This window comes from Rhinolophus ferrumequinum, chromosome 10 (genome assembly GCF_004115265.2).
Source record: "Rhinolophus ferrumequinum isolate MPI-CBG mRhiFer1 chromosome 10, mRhiFer1_v1.p, whole genome shotgun sequence".
Taxonomy (NCBI): domain Eukaryota; kingdom Metazoa; phylum Chordata; class Mammalia; order Chiroptera; family Rhinolophidae; genus Rhinolophus; species Rhinolophus ferrumequinum.
The window spans coordinates 1586614-1605012 of record NC_046293.1 but is presented as its reverse complement, the minus strand read 5'-3'; the positions used below and the strand labels follow the sequence as shown (position 1 = coordinate 1605012).

Here is an 18399-nt window from a genome sequence, read left to right as displayed (position 1 = left end):
GGGTTCTCCAACGCACAGCCAAGAACAGGGGTCACTTCGGGGGAAAGGGTCCAAGGCACGCTATGCTTGGATAAACTCCGGTGCCCACAGCCCAGGCGAGATCTGGGATCCCAGCGTTGCAGGCTGGGCCTTCGGGCCACGCAGCGCAAGTGCACAAACTTCCGGCTGCCCTGGCCCGGCCTGCCCGCGAGGTGCCCAGGCTGCGGGAGCGCCCAGCCGTCTCTGTCGCCATCCAGAGGCACGGCTCCGGCGTGGCGCCCCCTCTGCCTGCCTCCCCCGCCAGTCCCGGGGCCCACGCCAGGCCCCGCGGCGCCGGGCACGCGCGTCGGGCGCGCCCCTCTCATTGGTAGTTGGCGCGCCGAGCCCGGGCACACAGCGACGCCCAGAGCGGCGGGGCCGGCGTCCCCGGGCTCGGCGGGCGCGGGCGCGGGCGCGGGAGCGGCGCGGGGCGGGCCGGCGCGGGGCGCATTGGGCCGGAGCCCGGGCGCGGCAGCGGCGGCGGCGGCGGCGGCGGAGGATGGCGCGCGCGGGGCCCGCACGTGGAGGCCGGCGCGGGGGCGCGGGCAGGGCCGGCTGCTGAGACGCGCTGCTGCCCCCCGCGCGGGCGCCGCGGCTTCAATGGCGCCATCGCCCAGGACCAGCAGCCGGCAAGATGCGACCGCCCTGCCCAGCATGTCCTCAACTTTTTGGGCGTTCATGATCCTGGCCAGCCTTCTCATCGCCTACTGCAGTGAGTACCGCGCGGCCGGGCCCCCACACGGCCCTTCGGCCCGGCCCCCATCCCCAGCCCCAGCCCCGGCCCCGGCGGGCTCCCGGCCGGCCGCCCGGAGTCCGTGCGGAGTTGCGAGCTCGGAGCGCGCCGTCCCCCAGATTCCGGCCGGTCCTCCTCTGGGCCGGGGGGGGGGGGTAAGGGTCCGCCCGGCCTCCCGGCTCTCGGGTACTTCGGAGGCGGGCGCAGCTGTCCGGGTCTCCATCCCCCGACTCCGGGAAGGGCCCGTGTGCCAGGCCCCGGGTGCCGCGGCGCGTCCCTGAGCTGCGATGCCCGCGGCTGCCCAGCGCGCTGCCGCCGCTCCCGGCCCTGGCTGGCGAGCTAAGCCCAGTCGGCGACTTCCCGGCCCAGCCGCGCGCTCCGGGGGCGGCGGCAGGTCCGAGGCGGGCGGGCAACACTGCTGGGGTTGTCAGCGAAGCGCCCTGTCCAGAGCGTTCCGCTGGCGACACTCCCGCCGGGGACGAGGGGGAAACGCGGAGGCCGAGCCCGGAGCGCGGCGCCTCAGGCAGGAGCGGGCTTGGGCTCAGACGCGGGGCTGGAGCTTCTGCCTTCCTGGGAAGCAAGGTGCAGGAGCTTTCTTAAAAAGGAGAAGTGAGGGGTGGGGTTCCTGGAAAGGGTCCACCACCACCGCGGGCATTTCGCGAGTCGCGTCCGAGGACCTGAGCCGGCAACCCAGAGAATCTGGCGCGGGGCTGCGGGCTCAGGGCTGGGGTGGTGCGGGCTTGTTGTGAGCGCCAGGGACTCAGGCTGCGGGCGGGGGTGGGTGTGGGGTACTAGGAGATCAGGAACAGGCTTGGAGGTCGGCTGGGGTGAATGGGGGTGGGCTGTGCCCTGGGTGCCGGCGGTGGTGTGGGAGGATGAGGGGTGGTCAGAGTTCCCGGGCACAGCCTGGGGACTGGGGTGGGGTTGGGTGGTCAGTGAGCGCTCCGGTCACAGGTCGGCAGCTGGTGGGGGTGGGTGGGGAGTGCTCGGGTCCAGGCTCCGACCTGGATGGCGCGGGCTGCTCCTCTCCCAGGCTGGCCACCGGCCGGGCTCGGGGCCCTTTCCCTATCACAGCCGGAGAGAAGGACGGGTGCTGGGGAACACCTGTCATGGAGAATTGCCACGGGCGCGGAAGGTGATGGAAAAATATGGATTCTTTAAAATAATAATAATAATAAGAGAGGCCAGAGCCAAGCCTTGCTCCCCAGCCACCACCTCGCAGACTGGGGCCTCCTCGCTCCCAGTCCAAGCCTTCTGTCTCCCAAATGAGATTGCAGCGGAGCCCGGAGCCCGCCCGGAGCCACGGCGCCGTCGCCCTAGTCCTGGGACAGCCCAGCCCACCCGAATCGCGCGGGTAGCCCGGTGCCCAGGGCGGGAATTGTCCTACTTGTTCCAGCCGGGTTGTGCATTTCCTTACAATTGCTGGCGACGGCTGGACACCGCGCAGGTAGGGGTCTTGGAACGGGAGGTTCCCAACTGGGTCGTCAACCCGGCTGCCCAGGCTTCACCACCGCCAGAGGTGCTCAGGGCGCGCCCCTGGGAACGCGCTTCCAGGCTCAATGCTGGGAGCGGGTCTGGGGGTTGACAGACGTTTGCACCGGCTCCTCAGCTCCCGAGGCCATTGGGGCCCGCGCGCAGCATTCACAGGTCGGAGCCGAGGTGGGCTGGGCTTTCTTGCTGATGTGGAAAGGGTTAATGGCAGATAAACTGCCGCCGCACCGAGGAGGTGCCATTTGAACGCACTTTCTGGTGGCATCACGGGAGAGGGGCTCACTCAGCAGTGTTTGGGGGAAGGGACTGTAGCGCTCCGAGCCCCTGGCGCCCTCCCTGGCCGACTCTGGCCACAGCGTCCTTGGGGCGTATGGGAGAACCGGCAACAGCAGGCTGGCCTTGAGGCAGCCCTCCAGGTGGGGAAAAGAGCAGCTGATAATCCTTGTCAAGTACACGACACCCCCGCCCTGTGGCTTCAACACTTCACACCCCCAGCGCGCCTGCCAGCCGGGGCCTCCCGTTCCCACCTTCACAGTGTGTACAAGTCTGCCTACTCCACCCGCCACTGCCACAGCCACCACCTGAACCCAAGGAGGCATCGCCTGTGCTCATCCTGACACTGAAACCTTCCAGGACTGGTGCCTGTTCCAAGTCAGGTGTCAGAGAGCAGCTGCTCAGATGAGCTGTGGAACCTGAGATCTGTGTCCCACTCTGCCTGCCTTTGGGAGGCCTCCCCGGAATCCTGGAAACAGGTCTTCCTCCAGGATTAGGACATTTGGTCACACTCTTATCCAGACCAGCAGAAACCAGTAACAACAGAAGATTCAGTTCACCAAACTTTCATGGTTGTCTCCATACCCATCATGCATGGAGTAATTGACACTAAGATAACGAACGGTCCCAGACACACCCCATTACCCCAGACATGCACTTGGAGAAATTAAAACATTTCACTAAAATACAAAATAGACACAATAACAATTTATAGCTCGGAACAGCAGCCCTGGAGGAAAAAAGACCAACTTTGTATTTATTTATTTATTTATTTTAGCACTGACAAAGCAAATAAAACGTAGCCGAAACAGTTCCCGTGGTTTCCACTCTCTTTTCCGATAGATCTGGGATGAAGAAGAGTAGTTAGCATCCTTGTTTGTAAATTGTTTTTGTATCAGTCAGGATTTCTATTACCCAAAATGTTTTTGTGCTATGGAGCAGATATGTTTATATCAAGTTAATTAGGGAAAGTGATAAGTCTCATGCACGAGTCCGTTATCCTGCCTATTAAATCTGTGCCTTTCTCTGCAACACATAAGGTGTTCACTTCCTGGTGCTGCTGGAAGCAAAGCGGATTATTTCCTGGCCTGGTTTTCAGTGCCAGGTATTCTGTTCTAGGCCCAGTGAAAGACCTTCCTTCTTTGCAGCCTGCTCAGATCCGTGTTTAAGGCGATGGGCTCCACCTTCCGGCTGGAGAAAGACCTGCAGGCCCCAATTAGGTTAGTTGCTATAGTGACACAGCCTTGTCATTTTCTCCTGTTGGGGAAGAATTGCCAGGAAAAGCAGGAGGAAGGGGATGTGGGCTGGATGGCTTTCTTTAAGATGCATATTCCATCTCTGTGTACCTCCCGTTGACAGACGGGCCGGACACTTGGTGAAGACTTGACTTGCGGCCGGGAGCACGGACCATGCACGAGAAAGGGGAAACCCCTTCCTTCTGGTCTGGGGGAACCTCTGTCGTTGTGGCCGAGAAAGGGCTGATTTAGATCGTCCTCCCTTCGCATATCTGGAGCAGAGAGGTGGACCTGGACGTGCTTCTCGGATGGAGCAGTTTGCCTGTGTGCTGTGGTCCTTCCACCCTGGCTTACAACAGACTGGCTCTAATAGCGGGGAAATGACCTGGCGAATGCCTTGACGACACGAAGCCTTGACTTTGACACGCATACGCAGTATTAATTCAAACGTGGAGACACGGTGCTTTAGCACAGATTGCATGTCCCCTGTTTGGGACAGCTGGGTGGATAGACGTCCCTGGCATGGCTGTGGGGGAAGGACAGTCTGTATGTTAAAGTACCAGGGAGCCGTGTGGGGAGAGGCAGTGTGACTATGTTTCCGACACGGATTTTTTTCCTGATAAATCCCATCAGAATTGAATTGTATCTTTAAGTAAAATCTCATGTCCTCGGCGGCAACTATGGAGAAATTACAAACAACTTCAAAATTGTTTTAATCCATTAGAATACTAACCGAGCGTAGGCTCTCTGATGTCGTATTTCTTTTATAAACACAATTTATTGCATATTTAAGAGAGATTAGAATATGCCACTTTCCTGCTGTTCAAATTTTATTTCTGGGGTTCTCAGAGAGGTGAAATTGAAAATACTGGAGGCTTAATGAAGTGGCGCCATTCAGAAGTTGATTTCTCATCTTTTTAATTTTTTTTTTCCCCTACTGTTTTTATTTGATGAATCTGTGGCAGGAGAAATGTGTTGTTTTTGTCGTTCAGCCACATAAAGACACGTTACCTCTGTTTGTGGCGTTCCTATGAGTTGAACTCCATGCCGAAGGGTCAGCAAGGTAGAGGTGGCTTTGCCCCTGGAAGCATCTCTGGGGCGGAGAACCCTGGGGGAAGGATCCGGGAGGGTCCAGAACAGTGTCCCTCTTGCTGACAGCTCTGGGTGATGGCCAGGCAGGCTGACTGCATGCCACTCTCCACTCCCCAGTTCCATTCCTGCCCCTTCCCCTGCAGACACTGTCAGGAGGGTCCATGCCCCTCCATGGTTCTCCCTGGCACCTCACTCCTCCCAGTGAGGCCCCAGCGCAGTGCACCCTAAAAGCGATCTGTGTGTGGAAGGCTCAGCTTGATGCGTGGCGCTCGGCTGCATTCGGCCCTGGAATCCCGTCTCGGGACTGCATAGCCTGCAATGAAATGCGCAGACCAACTTTTGTGGCTTGAAGTATTTTCAGGTGACTTTTATGGGCATAATTATGGGAAACGTTATGATAATGTGGCCCTAGAAAAGGGAAAAAAAGCAGAGCCGCCGAATCCCCATTTCTTTATATAGCTTCACAGCTGTGCCCATTTAGAAGGGCTCATTTTTTTGCATTGAAATGTGGTACTCTGGAGTTAACGACCTCTACAGAATGCCACCTGTCACCCAGAGCACCATGGGTGACAGCCTACGCGATGGGGGGGAGATTGACGAGGACCCGACTCAGGCTGTCCTGTGAGCTGGGGGACCAGACGTGGGAGGAAGAGCTGCCGAGAGGGGAAGGGCTCGGACACCTGCTTGTTCCTGCTTGTTTGGGGCGCTGTCATGGCTGGTCTCTCGGGGCCATGGGCTGGTAGAGTCTGTGGCGTCCCTTTATAAATGCTGCCTTGCATACATGGCCCTGAGCTGGAGTTTGGGGTGCCAGGGCTGCCCCAGTGCTCCTGTGGCTTCTGTGAGGGCCCCTGGGGCTGGCCTGGTGGCCATGGACCCCTGAACCCGCTTGCTGGTCCAGCGCCCGCCTGCTCCTCCCTCCACACGGTTTCCAGAGCTGGGCCCAGAGCTTGCGCGGGCTGGCAGTGTGAGCTGTCTGTGGGGCTTGGCTTTCCAGAGCCAGCCGAGCAGCTGGCAGAGGATCTGGGACTTTTCTCATCTCTCTGTCACCCCAGTGAGTGGGGTGGGGGCTCCCCGAGGCTCTGTAATGTTTACTTACTTATTAAAATGGCTGGCAGTTGTCGAGTGTAGAATAACTTCTGTCTCCAACTAGGCAAGTGGGACTGCTCCGGAATCCCCTGGGCCCCTGGCTTGTAGGAGGCCCGGTTCCAGCTTCATGTGCCAGCACTGTCCTCCAGAATGGCAGGGCGGGCCCCACTGTGAGTCTCCCTGGAGAGGCCTCACTCATCTCCTAGACCTCCTGCCTTCCCACCCCCGGCAGGTAACCTGCTGTGGGGTCAGCCTCCCGGGGGAGGGCCTGGCCTCGGTGGGGTCCCACGTGGGGACCTGGCTCCTCTGGCATGTCTGAGGCAGTATGTTGGAGGGATGGCCCGACATCTGAGTGAGGCAGGAGATCTGGCTTCCAGCTTGGTCATATGAGTCACAGAGACGTGGGCAAGGTGGCAGCCATCTGCACTGACATGCTCGTCGGGGTCTGGACGGGTCAGCACAAAGCAAAAGCAGTGAGGAGGGCCTCCGGCCTGGGCCGGGCGTGCTGTTCTGATGGGTTCTTTGCGCTCTCTGGTTGCAGCCGTCCCAACCTCAGGCCGACAGGTAACTCCCAGAGGTGGCAGGTGGCGGACAGCCCAGCGTCTGGGCCGGAATACCCTTTCCATGTCCGGGACCTTCGTTTTCCCTGCCTGGCTTTCATCAGGGCCCCTGGCCCTCCTGGACACATTCGCATCCTTCTCGGTGGTCCCTCTGCCTCCAGGCTGGCCCCCGGCCCCACCATGGCTCCCCTAAGGATGGAAGCCCTGCACTAGCCCTCCCCACCCCGTGGCTCACCGTCACCCCTGCTCATGTCGCGCAGGGACCTTTCCTGCCCTCCTAGGACTCTGTATCCGTCCGTCCTGGCACGGCAGAGTCCAGCCCGAGGCCTCAGTCATGGGGCTTTCGGTCGTAGGCACATGGTGAGCACGCGTTCTTGCCACACACCCGCCGTGTCTCCCTGCGCTATTCCAGGGCCCCTCCATAGTGCCGCCCGACGCAGGAAGGGAACCGTGAGCTGGGCTGGTCCTGGGGCTGCCCCCCAGCTAGAGAACCCCTCCTCCAGGAAGTCTCCCCGGAACCCCCACCTCATCTCCCTCCCCACCGTCCTCTGCGTTCATCTGGACCTGTCAGGGAGCACTTCCTGCCTCTGTTTTAGGCTGAGCTTCTCCAGGACATGGCTTATTGCTCCAAGGGGATTGAATGCCTGCTTCTCTGACCAGACAGACACTCATTGAGCCTGGCACCCTCCACAGTGAACTGTGCCAGCGCTGGGGCTGAAGATATAGGGGTGACAACTAGGGACTAAGGGTGGGGCTGAAGGCCTGGGGGCGGGGCCCAAAGGCTAGGGGTGGGGCCAAATGACTGGGGGCGGGGCCAAAGGTCTGGGAGTGGGGCTAAAGAGGTGGGGGTGGGACTGGAAAGATGTCCTCTGAAAAATGGAGGAGTTGCAGGGTCCCCGAGTATCAATCTGGTTCTAACTCTGTCTGATTGAAAAGCAAAGAACAGAAGAATGTGTGGAATCCCAGTGAAATGCTCCCTGATTATAAAGGATCCCTGGCAGGACTTCAGACGGTCCGTGAGCCTCACCTCAGTCACGTGGCTCCAGCTCTGAAACCTCCACCAGGCCGCCCCTCTACTCGGCTGCGCCCCTCTACTCTGCCGCCCCTCTACTCGGCTGCGCCCCTCAGCACTGTGGACATTTCTCAGCACTGGGGCCACGTCTCTCTGGGGAGGGGTATTGTGTGGGGTGTGGTATAGCTTCCCAGACCTCCACCCACTCCATACCAGCGTGACAACCAAGGTTGTCTCCAGACCTTGCTGTGTGTGTGTGTGCCCTGGGGGCAGAATCGCCACCCCCCCACCACCGCTGGGACCCCTGCTTTAGTCTGTGGGTCCCCAGTCTCCACTTGCACTGGTGTTCCTGGTTTGTAGAATGAAGACCCTGGACCTGGGGCTCAGTGCCGGTGCAGTGACAACCCCATAGCATTTCTGCGGCTGAATGGCCAGCGCAGGGAGGGGACATAGCCCCAGACACCTCCCCCCATGGGCACGCTGTCCTGGCCTGACTCCTCCTCCTGTCCAGACACGCTCCCCGCCCTTCCCAACGCTCCCAGGCAGCCTGGGCTGCTGGAAAGGCTGTCTGCTGGGCAGGGAAGGTGTCTGCACGCTTCCACACACCTCTGCTTCCCAGAGCTTGGAGCCCGTGCCAGGTTCTCAAGTGCCTTGCAGCCTCTTCTCTGTGTCTTCATTTTTCCATGTCTCACACGTAACTGCATTGCCGATGGTCGTAAAGCTATTTAGTGGCAATCAAACGTCCCCGATCCCACGGTGACAGGGGAGCCCCTTCACCCTTCCCACCATCTACCCACTTGTTAATTACGCTTGCCTTTGCTAGAGGTACTCCACTCCCTAGGCAGGATTTTGGAGAGTTCTGTCTAGAGGCCATTGGAACAAATGTCATAAGTGCCTTTCCCTCCAGAAAGTTCTGCTGGCAGCTTCCCTTAGCCTAGAAGCTGCCTTTATTTCAGTCTTTGGGTGTGTGTGTGCGAGGGGAGCCACAGTTGGCTACATACCCCCTGGTGGAGCTCTATGGTACCCTTTCTGGTCCAGTCTGCTCCCACCGGCCTGTCACTGGGCCCTCTGCAGGGAGAGTGGGCTCAGACCCACTATGTGCCAGGATGCCACTGGCCTCGTGGGAAGCCTGGTTTTGTCCCATTGGCTCCCAGGGACCACCGTCCTCCTGGGGCTGCCTCCCACAAGGGGCTACCTCCCGCCCGCCCTCCTGTGAGTCCTCACTTCAGTGTTTCCTGCGTCATCTTCCCGCCAGTCTTCCCCCCCTTTTTTAGGGTGAAAATAGACCTTCCCGCCGTGGTCCTCACATCCATGGGGAGGGCACGGAGAAGTCCCTTGGCGCACGTGCATGCAGCCTGTGCCGTCTCCCTGCAGCCCCAGACCCAGCCTTGCTTTTCACCTTCAGACTCTGCGTGTGCTCAGCTAACCCCCTTGTCTGCAGTCCTGGGTAAGGAGAGCGAGGTTGGGACGTGATTTCCCTTACCGGTTAGTTCCCAACCAGCGTGGTTGGATGCACCGCTGTGGCTGGTGGCTTCCTTTGCCGACGGAGGCTAGAAATGACTTGCCTGGAGGGGGGCTCAGATTGGAGACAGAGCTAGGGTCCCCCTCCCTGTGCCGGCTGTCTCCAGTGCCCATCCTTTCATGCCGTGTCTGTGTTTTTGTGCAGGCACACGTGTACACATGGCACGGAAATGCATCCTTTGCCTTCCCTTTTTGGGCCTCAGTCTCCCCACCTGAAGTTGAGGTGCTCGTGGTATGAGGACAAGCGCAGACCTTAGTTTTGTGGGTCTGTAATCCTGGCACCACACACCACAGCACAGGCCTGCCTGGGCCTAAGTCCCTCCCCTGCCATGCGACACCAGGCACAGGGACATTTCTTTCTACTCAGTTCATGAGCTCAAGGGCCAGTGGGATTTCCCTGTAGTGCACACGATGAAGTTGAAACCACTGGATAAACACCTCGGCGTGCTTTCAGACAAGGGACTGGTCACTCAGGTCGCCTGATGCCAAATGAGTTTGGCAGACCCGAGGACCAGGGTCCCAGAGCACACAGCGTGTGGCCTCCTTGGGCGGGCACCCTCCGAGTGAGCAGGGGCTCCCGAGGGGTGTGGCTGTGCCCACGTCTGCCCTGACTGGGTTGGAGAGTGAGCCCTGTGAAAACACTCGCTGACAGTGCAGACGTAGTGGCAATGCCTGGAAGGACGTCGCTCCTTGGAAGTGTGTCATCCGGGATCTAGCTTGAGTAACAGTCGGGAACTGGGTTCCAACACAGCTCCCTGCAGTCTCTTCCCTGGCTGACCGTGCACCATGCCACAGCCACCTCGGGGCGCCCGCCGCACAGACAGGGCTGGCGGAATGCGGGAGGTGGGCCCAGGCCCGGCCCGTCTGCCCAAGGGGTGGCTGGTGTCTGCTGGGCCCACTGCTTACCTTGCAAGATGCAAATGAAAATAGAGGCTCATGTTTGGGGTCATGGCGGGGGAACAGCCCAGAGGTCCGGCCACACCGTCCCACACTGCTGCTGCCAAAGGCCCCTTCCTTAGGTGACACTGTGTCTGACCCATCACCACTGCCCAAGGCGCCCCTGGTTCCAAACCAGCCAGCCAGGCCCTCCCGGGCTTCTAGCCCTGCATTGCTTGCCAGCCCCTGTTGGTCACACCCACCCTGCAGATATTCAGAGTGACTGATTTCTTGGGCTGTCACTCTGTGTCACACAGGCCGCCTGCCAGCCTGCAGCCCCCTGTCTGGGTTGCTGTGCCTCTGTCCTGGTGGGCCACCCGCTGCCCGCAGGACGGCTACATTCTGGAATGGTGACATGCTGTGGATTGACTAGAGAGGTCCCTTCTGCCCCAGGCCCACGCTCACGGCCTCCTGTGAGCCTGGGCCTGGCTCCTAGCCCAGCCGTGAGTAGCCCCGGCCCTTTTACCTGGCAGGTGTCGTGCGTTTGTCTGCACCTGTGCTCAGCCCACCACCCTTAATACAAGACGTGGCAGTTGGGTGTGCTCAGCAGATGCTGCTGGAATGGAGCCGAGTGTCGCTGCCTGGACGCCCTCGTGGTCCAGCCTCGTCTCTCCAGGGCAGAGATGCCCAGGCACAGGGGCCGTGGGTGCACATCAGAGGTCAAACACGCACCGTGTAAAGCAGGCCTCTCCCTCCTGAGCTGGGAAATCTAACAGGGCGGCCACTGGGCCCACAATGGGCAGGCGAGCGGCCCAGAAGGTCCGGCCACGTGGTCTGAGGGGTGTCCTGGGCTGGGATGACGGGGCCCTGACTAGGGCAACAGGGCCGGGCCGCCCAAGAGGGCCACCTACCCTGCCCTGGAGCCTCAGTGTGAGCTGGGGCGGGCTGGGCTCCTCTGTGCTGTCTGTACCCCCAGGATGGTAGGCTCAGCCACGGAGGCCGTGCTCCAGTACCACTGCAGTCCCTTGTTGTCCTGTCACCATTGGGCTGCCGTCCCCCACGTGGGCCTCTTTAGGGCATAGCTACTTCCCGCGGCGGTGAGCCCTGGACCCCCAGAACAGCCGGAATGGTATTCTGAGAGGACAGGCGGAATGGAGTCCTGCGTGACGGGGGTGCGTAACCGGGGCCCTGAGCTGTCCCGCCTGCTTTGTCGTCAGGTCCTGAATGTCAGGCCATCAGGGTGGTTCTGCCGGCATCCTTGCCGACAGCTGTGATGGGCCAGCTTCTCCTCACCTCTGCACCAGGGGCTCGCCTGCTGTCGAGGAAACTCCAAACCACAATTACGTGGATGGCCATCTCTGAGTTTACCCACTCACTTGTAAAACCCCTCGGGTAACGAGATGACAGGGAGGGGAGGGGCTCTTCCAGGTGCAGTGGACCTGGTGGAACACCGGTGGGCTTGGAGCTGTACGGGGGTCCGTGGCCTCGGTCCGCAGATACCGAATGACGCTGGGAGAGGAACACGCTTGCTGTCTTTTCGAGGTCTGATGTGTATTTGCTTTATTACCTATTGAGGAATGTCATTTTGGCACCCGCCCCTGGCCTGAAGCCTTGGGGCTCCGTTTTGGGGTAGAGTGGACCGTCCTGCAGAGGGCTTTCAGGTTATGATATTTTAGTAGCTAAAATGCCAGCACCTCAGAAACTGTCAGAGGCGGCTGGACTCATGTGAATAGCCTCTCTTTCGAAAAAACACATTGGCTCTATTTTTAAATTAATTTTCTCCTGTACCATTCCGTTACCTGAAGGCGCGTCCCCAGTTTAGCCGAACACCGTTAATGGGTGTATAGGATTCCTGTTAATTAATCGACACTGATTTATGTTCTTCGGCTGCTGCACGGCTGAGGCTGCAGAGTGTGGCCACATACTCCGCTTGTCTCTTTCCTTCACGGGCCCATTTTGGGGAACCCGGCCGGCTCTGGGGTGAGCTGTGTGGGAGACAGAGGTGGTCCCTCTGCGGGGGGTTGGAGGACCCAGCACGTCACCTGAGCTCACCATGCTTGCAGCTGGTGAGGTGCTCTGCTCCCCGCACGCCTGCGAAGGGATTCGGGTTTCCTGAGCAAGTGCTCGGCCTCCCCTGGCGGGGGGATGGTCATCCTGAGAACTGGGGTTGCATGCCGGAGGTCCCCCTGGGTGACTGAGTCCAAGGTATGGGTGCACTGCGTCGTGCCAGGTGTGTGGGGACCTCCACATCCTGCCTCCCGGGGCAGAGGTCTTTGCCCTGCTTTCCTGGGCCTCCCAAACCACACAGATTCTGTACAAAGTCCTCCAGACCCAACCTGGAGAGGGTGGGTTGATGAACTTGCAAAGGTTTCTGAACCCCACGCTGTGTGACGTGAGCTCCTCAATCAAAGAAAAGAGCAACGCATGTCAGCAGAGCATCTGGGACATTGGAAGTGAGCAGCCAGTGGCCTCTCCAGTGTGACATGGGCCACTGTCACATGACAAGCCACGCGCCTCTGTAAAAAGACTGCGCTTTAATCAAAATGGATGTTAAGTACGCTGTAAATAGAACGGCATTTGCTGAAGGAGGTCAGCGTTCGTTCTGGTCTTGCTTTCATCTTCGTCTCGGGGTTCCTAATGCAAAGCCCACACGGCAGCCGGTGGCCCAGGCCGCCTCCAGCTCCAAAGCACAGGTGCCTGTGGACGTGACGCATGGACGGCATTACTGATGCTGTCGTCACGGAGACTGTGGAAGACACCCAGCACCGTCACGCTCTCAGGTGGTCCGATGGTTTCTGTTACACCCTGGGAAGTGGCCAGGGCGCCCAGAGACAGGTCTGTCCACTCAGCACACCAACCGCCCACCGTGACCTGGAGGTGTGGCCAGTGAGCATGCTTGAAGGGCTCCGGCTTCGGGCAAGCCACGAGGAGGCCTGGGACCTTCCTCCGCTGTCACGTCACGCCCGGGTTTGACCCCAGTGATGAGGCGGGGAGCTTCCGAGAAACAGAGGAGCAAGATTCAGCACCACGGAGCAGAAGTGCGTCACCGTGGACGGAACCCACGTGGGGGGCTGCCCTGGGCTAGAGGGGCCCTCGGGCCGGCCAGTCGCCTGTCACTACAGACACTCAGCGCAGCCCTGACCTGGAGTTGGGGGAGCCAGTGACGCCATGCGGTTGCATCTCTGTGCTGTGTGTAACCAGAACCTTGGCCCGTCAGACTTCTCAGGTGTGGCGCAGGTGGGCGTGGTGTAGACGGCCCATGGGCTCCCCTGTGGCCCAGGGACAGCGCCTGCTGGCGGGGGCCGTGCAGCTCTCGCAAGGCTTCGCGGGCTGTGGATGCCAGGTCCGTCGGCCCAGCATTTATGGAGCCTCCCTGCGTGTCAGCAGGCCCCACGCCCAGGTCCTGCTACCTGTGCTCAAGGGGGAAGGGCAGAGGTGAGCTCCTCCGGGAAGGTCGGGCCTCTGTCCTCTGTCTCCACCCTGTGGGGGTGCTGCTTTCTTACAGGGCGCTGAGGCTCTGAGGCGCGGACCTAGTTTCTCCATTCGTCTCTCCCAGGTGTGCTCGGTCAGGGCGTGCAAAGAGCAGGTGCTGAGGACGGGGTCCCCAACTGGACTCCTGCTGTCAGTCATTTACATGTGGGTACATGAGCATCTATGCGGACTTTGCTGACTAGGGGTTGTGTGGACACAGGTGCCCCCCTTGTTGACCCTGACTTTGAAGAGAAGCCATAGCAGGTGTTTTCCCCCTGGTTGGGAGAAGGGCCTTTAGCCACATTCCAGTCCACTCCCTGCAGGAGGAGGCAGCTCGGCCACGGCCACAGGGGTCCTTGTGGCCGTTCCTTGTCTTCTGGTCCTACCTGTAGCCCAGACTAACTCTGTGTTTGTCCCATTCCATTCTGCTCAGAAAGCACGTGTGTCCACGTTGGAGGGTCTTCTCAGGCCAAGAGTTGCATATTCAGAGACCCCCAGAGGGTGAGGACAGAAGAGAAGGAGAAGGAGCTGGCTGGGTCCCCACACCACTGCTTAGAAGGGTGTCCTTGAGCAGGTCGCCCGCTAGCTGGGCCTCACCTGTAAAACCAGGCTGGCCCTGTGCTGCCCTCCCGGTGCTGAAGAGAAGGGAGTGTCTTCAGCATTGGGTCAATATCCAAGCCAGAGCCAGTGCCACCAACCAGGCCCTTGATTCCTTTGAAGGAATGGCCCTGAGGAATTTTCTGGACTGTGTTCACTAGTCTGTAACCTCCCTTGTCCAACCAGTGGACTCTCGGGGCTTTCGCGGGACGCCGTCAGTTCAGAGGACAGATGCCTGGTAAGCTCTCAAAGGCGGCATGGATTTTGTCCTTGAGGTGGGTGATGGGAAACATGCAAAGGTGGCTGGTCCCAGTTGGGGACATGACGGTGGGCATGCAGGAAGCCGATGGCTGGGAGGAAAAGCCGGGGGACCTGTGGGAAGGGCATGGAAGGGCATGAGGCGGTTGCAACCAGAACTGAGGGACCTCTGGCCCTTCTCCAGGTGTCGGGAGGGGCCCCGTGGGGGGAGCGCAGCCCCGGCCCCATCCACCACCTGTTTCCTGTGTACAAACAGGGGTCTGGAGCGGCCGTGTGTCCAGGGATGAGCGTGTTTGTCGAGTCCTAAGGTGAGGAGCGTGCTAGCGTGCTGGGAGCCCTGAGCATGTGTCCCCCGATTGTCTCTGACACAGTGACCATTTGGGTCAAGGCCACGGAGTCCAGGGTGTGGCTGCAGCTCAAAGAAGCCTACACAGTGGGCAGTGTGAACCTATAGCCTCACAGAAGGGGAAACTGAGGCTACGAGAGGGGGGGCACTTGCCTGGAGAGCAGTGAGGGCCCAGCTGGACCCGGGCTGGGGCTCGAAGACAGGCTGCCTGGGCAGGGACGTGCTGGCCGCCCAGTGGGCATCTGGGTGCGCCTGTGGGCCGGGTGGCACTGTTCATGTTTTACCCAAGTTCAGAAGTTGCTATTTTTGAAAACCAAACTGCCATGAGTGACTATAGCTTTAGGATTAAATGTAAGAACAAACCTTCATTTGGCACTAATAGAATTCAGATCTGATAAGAAATGAAGGGTGGGACTCCACTGTGAATGGCTGTACTGTATCTGGGGAGGGGAACCAGCCATATCATTGAGTCTTGCTCGGGCCCCTGTGAATTGGGGGAAGGCCTCTTCCTCCAGGAAGCCCCCCGGGTCTCCCCACTGTGCCATGGCTCCCAGAGGACAGGAATGCCACCCTGCTCTGCGCCCTGCTGGCCCGTGGCCTGAGGCCTCAGGCGTCTGTGGAGCAGGGAGTGGCAGAGGGTGACAAGCATGGACACTGAGACGGACGACCCTGCCGTTTCCCAAGTCCGCCTGAGCAGGCTGAGGTCTGGGTACTGCACTGCATTACAGACCCCCTGCCAATGCTGAGAAGCCCTCGGGACTTACAGAAAGCACTTTAGTTGTCTGCAGAACTCCCTCATTTGGTACCGCTCCTCCCTGACATGAGTGGAGGGGTGCACCAGGTACATCCTGGCTCCCACGGGCACTGCTGTCAGCTGTTGTGCAGATATGCTCGTCAGGTGACACCAAGCAATTTCAGGGTTGGCCAGGACCCTAAAGCACACAGCTCCACTGTGCTCTGTGCTCCTGGGGGCAGCAGAAGGGCAGAGCCCCTGGGGGCGGGGCAGCTGGGCAGGGCCCTGGGGGTGAGCAAGCCTTGTGCTGTGCATGGTGCCCAAGTGGGCCGTGTCCACCTTGGCAACATTGTGCCCCCAGGTGCTTTTGTTTCACGAGGGACAGGAGTGAGGGAGCTGCCCCCACTTGCGGGCAGGGAAGTCACCAGCTTGGCCTCTGGAGGAGACCCACCCAGGCAGCCGGCCTCCTAGGCTCCTGCTGAGCAAACTGACGCAGCTGCCTGGAGCTTCCCCGGACAGGTGAACGCGTGTCATTCTCTCTGGTGCCTGACGCGGTACCTTCAAGGGACGTCCTTCCTGGGGCCCTGTGTTTGCACCAAGAGGCCTGTCCTCCCAACTCTGCAGAAAAGCCGCTTCTCAATTTCAATTTTATAAGACGCACTTGCTGATACTGCGTGGGACCTGGGCGCTCCCCCGGGGACAAGCCCCTTTGCTCCGCGGCCGGCCTGCAGGGCTCCTACCGGACGGCTTAGCACAGGCCCGTGTCTCTGAGTGTCCAGAGCAGAATGAGCACGTGCTTCTCCGAGGCTCCAGACTGCAGGCTTTCATCTCAATTAATGTAACAACAGTAAGTCAGGAGAGGTGGCCGTAGGCAGTGGGTGCGTGGATGACGTGTTCTTGGCATCACACTTCGGCGAGAAGGCCAACTGATTATTTTTGTATTACAATCCCCAGGTCTCGTCAAATGATTCATAACTTCTTGGGACACCTGTTGCCTCTTACGGGTGTAACGTCAGCCGTCGGTATGGCTTTGCTGTGACCTTTCAGTGTGGGCTCTGTCTGGGCGTCTCGTGGGGTGAGCGTTCTCCTGTGTCAGCAGAGCGATGTGAGATGCCGTGGCAGCCAGCTCTCGTCCCTTAGGCGTGTGCTGGAGTCCAGGGGACAGCTAACCGCTCCCTTCCCAGGGACATGGCCCATCCTCGTGAACCCTGTGGCTCTCCCCAGGTGGCTTCTGTGCTGGGTGCGTCCCCTCCCCATTGTCAGCCAGGTGATTCCTCTCAGTTGAGAATCACCAGCCTAGGCTCTAGGGAGCTCCTGGACTTGAGCACAGAACTCACCGCTGAGCTCCTCGGCTGACAAGGCACAAAGGGAAAGTCCACTTGGTGTGCGGCTATGTTTGTGCGTAAGGACTCATCTCGGATCGTTGAGGCAGCACCCACAGGGCTCTTGGCTCCCAGCCGTCACTCTGGCTCTGGTGGCACCTTGACACATCACCTCTAGCCTCTCAAACCACGCAGGGCGGCACTGCTATATCCATTCTTAGGGTGAAACCGCAGAGGATTAAAGGTGGACCTGCTGCAGGCCTCCCAGCCGGCACACCCACCCTTCGCGAAGCACTAGCACCCAGAACCGGAAGGAAGAAATGACCTTCAGCGTAAGCAGGAGGTGCCCAGGCTCCACGGGGGGCTTGTGGGGTTTCTGTGGGCTCCTCCTGTCCCCCTACCCCACCAGGGCCCCTGAGGTCACCATCAGTCATTGTGGGCAGTGTCCTTCCTCCTGGGGTCCGAGCACAGAGACCCCCCGCCTGTCCAGAGCAAGCCCGCCAGCCATCCCGCCAGCCCCCAGCCTCACGCCCCGGCCGTCAGCGTGTTGAGGACGGGCAACCTTGCTGAGACTTGGTGCGGCAGCCGCTCTGCAATGGGCTCGGCTGTGTCCCCATTAACTTGGTGGCTGCTACCCGAGGACTAATTAAACCAGATGGCGGTAAAACCCAAGTGGAGGCGCGGAGATGTTTTTACATTTAAGTTGATCAAAATTAGGTGGGACAGCATATGCTCGTGGTGATGAAGAATTCTGTAACTGTGTGGTAATGGCTTCTCCTAATCCCCTTCTTGGGGATCTCAGCCCAGCTCCCCGCTGCACCGCTCACTTCTCGCTGTTCCTAGTCTCCCGTCACCGAAACCTCTGGGACGCTTGGTTTTGGTGCAATTCAAGAGAGCGGTACATTCCATGCAGACGTCTCCACTGTTGGGTGGCAGTCGCAGCTGAAGGAACCCCAGCTCTCGGTGGGAGCCAGGAACTCGGTCAGATGGCCTCTCCTGGCGATGTGGGGTGTGATTAGCTTTGCAGGGTAGGACCGAACTCCTGGGGGTCCCTGAGAGCTTCTGCTGACCTGTTTTGTCCTTGTCTCCCCGGGGTCATTGGGCTCAAAGACAGAGGTGGCCCCTCAAGGATGCCTCACCCTTGATGGCCTCCACTGGAGGCCAGCGCTTTCTGGGGGCAGGGGCTGCACCCCTGGCCAGGCCCATGCTGGCCTGCCTCCCCAGGCAGTGTGCAGACCCCTTGCTGGGACTGTGCCCTGTGTGCGGGGTGGGCAAAGGCCATGGGGACTGCGCAAAATGCCGCTGCCTCGCCGGGAGCCAGCTCCCGCCCAGCGTGGACCCTGGGGCTCGGGCCGCGGTTCTGCCCGGACCGCTGGTGGCTGGTGTCAGCACATGCACATTTGGGGCTTCTGCCCAGTGGCCTCACTCTGGAGGCCCGTTCCTTGCAGGGCTTGCAGTGAGCCCAGGGAGACGTAGCCCCTCGCTGGGGAGCAGCAGGCCCTGGGTTGGCCTGCCACTGCCCGTCCTGCTGCCTGGACACCACGTCCCTTTGTCCAGGAGCAGCAGAGAGGCCGAAGGGTGGGCCTGCCTGGCCGGGGCCCGGGGCCGTGGTCAGTGCGTGGGGCCGGACCAGGCTGGCCTCCTTCTTTCCCCTCCTGACTCCCATTCTTTCTTCCCTGGCCTTCCTTCTCTGGGCAGGCACCGTGGGGAGGAGATCCTGGAAAAGCCCCCTGTGTTTTCCAGCCCAGTAATGCTCACATGTGGCAGCACGGGAC

At 60.1% G+C, this 18399-nt stretch overlaps 1 protein-coding gene across 1 annotated transcript in view; it reads left to right on the top strand.

The window, feature by feature from the left end:
* The first annotated feature begins 539 nt into the window (after positions 1-539).
* Positions 540-18399, top strand: part of TAFA5 (TAFA chemokine like family member 5) — a 172026-nt gene continuing 154166 nt past the window's right edge. Inside the window, exon 1 of the mRNA XM_033118402.1 lies at positions 540-730. Coding sequence (XP_032974293.1) covers positions 619-730 — 112 coding nt within the window. The 5' untranslated portion in view covers positions 540-618. The remainder of the gene's footprint in view (positions 731-18399) is intronic.